The sequence below is a fragment of the Tarenaya hassleriana genome, unplaced genomic scaffold, assembly GCF_000463585.1.
Source record: "Tarenaya hassleriana unplaced genomic scaffold, ASM46358v1 Cleome39, whole genome shotgun sequence".
NCBI classification, from domain to species: Eukaryota; Viridiplantae; Streptophyta; class Magnoliopsida; order Brassicales; family Cleomaceae; genus Tarenaya; species Tarenaya hassleriana.
Genome location: NW_010966822.1, coordinates 680,370 through 684,622, shown reverse-complemented (window position 1 = coordinate 684,622; position 4,253 = coordinate 680,370). Strand labels below are relative to the sequence as shown.

At 45.0% G+C, this 4,253-nt stretch overlaps 2 protein-coding genes across 3 annotated transcripts in view; both read right to left on the bottom strand.

Moving 5' to 3' along the window:
* Nucleotides 1-23: 23 nt before the first annotated feature.
* LOC104822953 lies at nucleotides 24-2,750 on the bottom strand. 2 transcript variants are annotated; one of them, XM_010554327.2, is made up of 8 exons: nucleotides 2,530-2,750; nucleotides 2,376-2,454; nucleotides 1,907-2,052; nucleotides 1,646-1,677; nucleotides 833-1,575; nucleotides 469-549; nucleotides 220-282; nucleotides 24-97 (listed from the first exon to the last, which is right to left on the bottom strand). In XM_010554327.2, exons 2-8 carry the CDS (start codon nucleotides 2,430-2,432, stop codon nucleotides 44-46), a joined length of 1,176 nt encoding a protein of 391 aa, XP_010552629.1. In that variant the 5' UTR covers nucleotides 2,433-2,454; nucleotides 2,530-2,750; the 3' UTR covers nucleotides 24-43. The 2 variants fall into 2 exon arrangements, with proteins under 2 accessions (XP_010552629.1, XP_010552628.1); XM_010554326.2 differs by having other exon boundaries at nucleotides 2,376-2,750.
* A 267-nt stretch (nucleotides 2,751-3,017) lies between these two features.
* The window catches only part of LOC104822952 (metalloendoproteinase 2-MMP), a 1,718-nt gene continuing 482 nt past the window's right edge, over nucleotides 3,018-4,253 (bottom strand). Inside the window, exon 2 of the mRNA XM_019203609.1 lies at nucleotides 3,018-4,224. Within this exon, the coding sequence (XP_019059154.1) occupies nucleotides 3,266-4,224 (959 nt within the window). The 3' untranslated portion in view covers nucleotides 3,018-3,265. The remainder of the gene's footprint in view (nucleotides 4,225-4,253) is intronic.

The following is a 4,253-nucleotide window of genomic DNA, read 5'->3' as shown; positions in this document are numbered from 1 at the left end:
AAACAAAGGAGCAATGATTTTTACCTGAGAATGAAAGGAAGCTTCATGGCCGTTTGGGACGTGAAGCTAAAGCCTCAAGTATCTTCTTCCTAGGACCCTGTTTCATTATAATTAAAGCTAACGCCTCGCATACAATATGGCATATGTATGTATGTATGTATGTATGTGTCAGCCGATCATCAATGAAAGAAAGATGGAAAAAAAACCAATGGAGGGTACCATAGGTATTGTGAGATCCTTTAGATCGCTTTCCCCCATCTGCCTCAGTGCCGCCATATCCACCTGTTTTTACATTGAAAACACCCAATTATTCCTTTATGAAAGAAACAGATGAGATAGATGCCATTCTCATCTCAACAATACTGTCATTGTTTCTTTTCTCTATGTTTGAAAAAGAAAAGGCAAATGCCCAGATGACACTAAAACGAATTAAAGTTAAAAGGATCTAAGGAATGAATCGCCACTTACTTCCTCAGCCTTAAAGAGAACTGCATATTTTCCAAGCCCAAGTGAATTTAAAAGGCTATCAACTGTTTGATGCTCCTCCACCTGTGCAAAATTCAGGATAGACAAAACATATATACGTCTATAAACACGAAACATGATTTCAAACTGACCATTCATCTAATTACACAAAAATTGCAAATACCCAATCTCTCAGGATTTTCTGTGTCCAGGAATGCTAGATGATTTGAAAGCATAACTCACATGTGCCTCCTAGGCCATAATTCTAGTGTTAAAAGAATGGGCAAACAACGAACAGGTAGAACGAAATCTCATTTAGAGGTACACAAAAACAAATAAAACCAAATGACAGGGATTTAGAGCATACAGTGAAGGGAGTCTTCTGAAGAGCGCTACCAGGTGGAGGAATCTGGGCCGAAAATGCAGGCAGTGGAGGCTTGGCAGCTGAAGGAGGTAGATGCATCCTTGCTGGGTAAGGAGCACTGATTACTGGTGGTTGAGCATTTAATACACCCTTGACAGTATAAGGTGATGCTCTTACATCATCAAATACCCCGCTCAAGGGTCGTCCACCGAAATCCTTAATGTTCCTAGGTGGTGAAGAAACCCGAGAAGAACCCATGTAGTTTCCAGCATTCCTAGGAGGGGATAAAACCCTAGGAGCATTCATGTAGCTTGCAGCATTCCGTGTTGGGGACAGAGCCCTAGAACCACCCATGAAGCCTCCTCCATTCCTTGGTGGTGATAGTCTCCTAGAACTTCCGATGAAGCTTCCACCATTCCTCGGTGGTGACATGTCCCTGGAAGTACCCACAAACCTCTGGGGAGACCTACCTTGCATGTGATTCAAGGTCCAGGGAGAAAAGGAATTGCTTGTGGAACCCATCTGAGAGAAACTGTTTGCAGGTCTTGAAGGAGGTAACAGACTGTGCCCACTAACATCCCTGGGCTCATCCATACGAGGTCGAGTATCAAAATTACGTGAAGGCTGCTCAGTCCTGGAGATCTTTGCACGAAGATCCATAGAGCTGCAGTCATCTCTCTGAGCTCGTCTCTGGGCATTTTTTCGCATCAGTTTGAGTCGGAGATCATCTTTACCGATCTGCAAACCTTAGTAACAAAAGGTGCTGGGTCAGTTACCACAAACACGCCAAGACATCCAAATAAATTATAGCCATACCATCAGCACCGAAACTTGCATCTCCTCTTTGCCTGCGTACCAGGAAAAACGCAAAACTTCATTTTAGCTCATGCCTTGCTTCAACCAAATATATGGCCTACAAACCCAGAATCCGAAGAACGAAACCATGGCAGCTGTTACTCGCTAAAACCCATGGATGACCAAACAATCTAGACTTTGTGATGATAGGCGAAAGTTCACAAAATGGGAAGCCATGGACATTCAACAAGCAGCAAAACATAGCAGAAAAATCAAAATCACCTTTTGTTGCTGACATCGCTTCCATGCAAAGAAGAACTATCTAATCGACTTCCTAATCTCTCTCTTACAGGTCGCTTGGTTCCAGCTCTTGGATGCTCATAGGATTTGCCATCGTCATCTAATTCTGCTCCTGCTCGCTTTATTACCTGAGAAACGAACGTCAGATATAAGCAGTTCTCGAGAAACTAACTCATTGATCCTGCAGCACTTACTAAGAACAAAATGCCCACATTTTTTACGAATTTAGAACTAAACAGTCCATAATACATTGGTAATGATTCTTTTCCTGAATTCCCATGCCCTCCCAGAAACCCGTCCATCTCGGAAGCGCCATTACAACAATCTGAGAGCTCAGCTCACAAACATTGCGGAAGCAGGAGGTTAACGTGTCCCTCTTTCCCCGAGGAAAAAAAACTCAAGATACAACCTATGAGGCGAACAACAAACCCTTGCAGGAGAGGAAACGTACCTGACCGCTACGTCCCAAGGTAATGGTGATCCTACTCGGCCGAGAAGCTTCTGACATTGAAAATTCGAAGGAACAGACCCTACGATATCAACCGGAGAAAAATTGTCGCTGACAACTCAAGGTAATCAACAACGACAATAAGCATCATTATCACCTCCTCGAAAACCTAGAACATCACTTCGAGAAATCGTAGAGGAGGAAATTTTCCCAAGAAAGTGAAATTGCGGAGTTCAACTTCAGAATCTAGAAGCCGGCGATAAAATAACCGAAGATAGAAACGGAACGACGAAGGTTTAAGCCGGCGAACGCCGAGGAAATGGGAACGGAATCTGAGAGAATCGAAAAAGCGAGACAAGGGGAGATGGGGCAATCCTCTGTCCCTATTGGCGGCTTCGGTTTCCGTAACAACGAGGTAGGGCCCACATTATGAAATGGATTCTATTTTGGGCCTTGTAACTATGTCCCAATCCCATATGAGAATAGGGCCTACATTCTCGATCTCCATTTTATAATATATTAAAAATCAATTATGTCGAATACCCAATCTCAAAAGAAGAAAAAAAATCAATTATGCAGATATTTATCTGCCAATTGAGCTTTCTAAATATACCAACTATGGTCAGAATTTCTTGTCGGAGAAAATAGCTGAAAATATGCCTATCTAAAGCAGGACATATTTGTTATTAACAAAACAAAAAGAACATATTTACAGCAGTATCCACGGGGACAAAAAAAAAAACAACTGTAAAAGGAAGAAACCAATGTGCGATAAATTCGCCCCAAATTTTTAAATCAAAATGTCTAAAAAATAAGCATATTATAAAGAAATAAAAATAATAAAACGTAATGGCAACCAACCAACTATAATCAAGAAAAAGAATAATATAAATCTACGATAGTGACCACAGGACGAATCCAACGGTCATGGAGAGACTGATCAAATTCCATCTTGGACCGTCCATTCTGCCAACACCGCCGAAATCGCTAGACTCTCTCTGCTGCGTGGACGGTGGAGATGAGCCGTTGAAGTTAGGATTCGTACCGTACAAGTACTGGATCCCATCAATGTCGTCCCTCGTCAACTCGACCTTTCTCCGTCCCGTCGAGATTGTCGGATACATGATCGAATCTTCTATCGTGGAATGTCCTAACCCTAGAAGATGTCCGATCTCGTGAACCGCCACAGATTCCAAATCCACAGCTGACGTCATCGATAAGATACCTCCGACGTCACCGGAAACCACCCAGTTCTCGTCGCTGTCCAGGTGGAAACGCCCGCTCGGCGGCGAAAACGCGTGAGCTAGCGTTCCGAGAACGCCGTCGAACGGTTCGCCGTCGCCGTGATCGCCGGTGTAGAATCCGATGGTGATGTCTGAGTCGGGGAACGTCTCAACGCGCGTGAACGTCAGCTTCGTCACAGCCGCCCAACGCGCAAACGCGCGTCCGAAAACGCCCTTGACCTCCTCCGTGAGAGCGTTTCGAGGGTCGAACGCGTAGGTAAGCTGTCGCCTATCCTCCGGCCAACGCGGCTCTCCGGGGAAGAGCGAGTAGCGCTTCAAGGCGTGGAAACGTTGACCGCGACGGCCGGCGAAGTTGACCTCATATTTTTTCCCGCCATGCATGGCGGAGGAGCCGTTGACTATGTCGGGGTTGCCACAACGTGGGATGACGAGGTGTCTGACGGTGAGCTCGTCGAGTTCTCCGGAGACGTTTAGCCGGAAATTTCTCTGGTACATCTCGATGGCGTGTCGGAGGATATCGTCGAAATCATCGGTGAAGTTGCCGGAGAAATTCTCCGGGATGTAACCAAAGCGTTGGAAATACTGTTTAAGCTTGTAGAGGCCATCGACTTTGTCGCCGGAGCGGCAGGCGGGGGAA

Excerpts from the sequence above, each read along its gene's own strand:
- LOC104822953 (XM_010554326.2), bottom strand. The coding sequence starts at position 2,432 with ATGTCAGAAGCTTCTCGGCCGAGTAGGATCACCATTACCTTGGGACGT. Across the intron at positions 1,576-1,645 it reads TGCAAGTTTCGGTGCTGATG|GTTTGCAGATCGGTAAAGAT; the intron begins GTATGGCTATAA and ends TTTGTTACTAAG. Across the intron at positions 98-219 it reads AGGATCTCACAATACCTATG|GGTCCTAGGAAGAAGATACT; the intron begins GTACCCTCCATT and ends ATAATGAAACAG.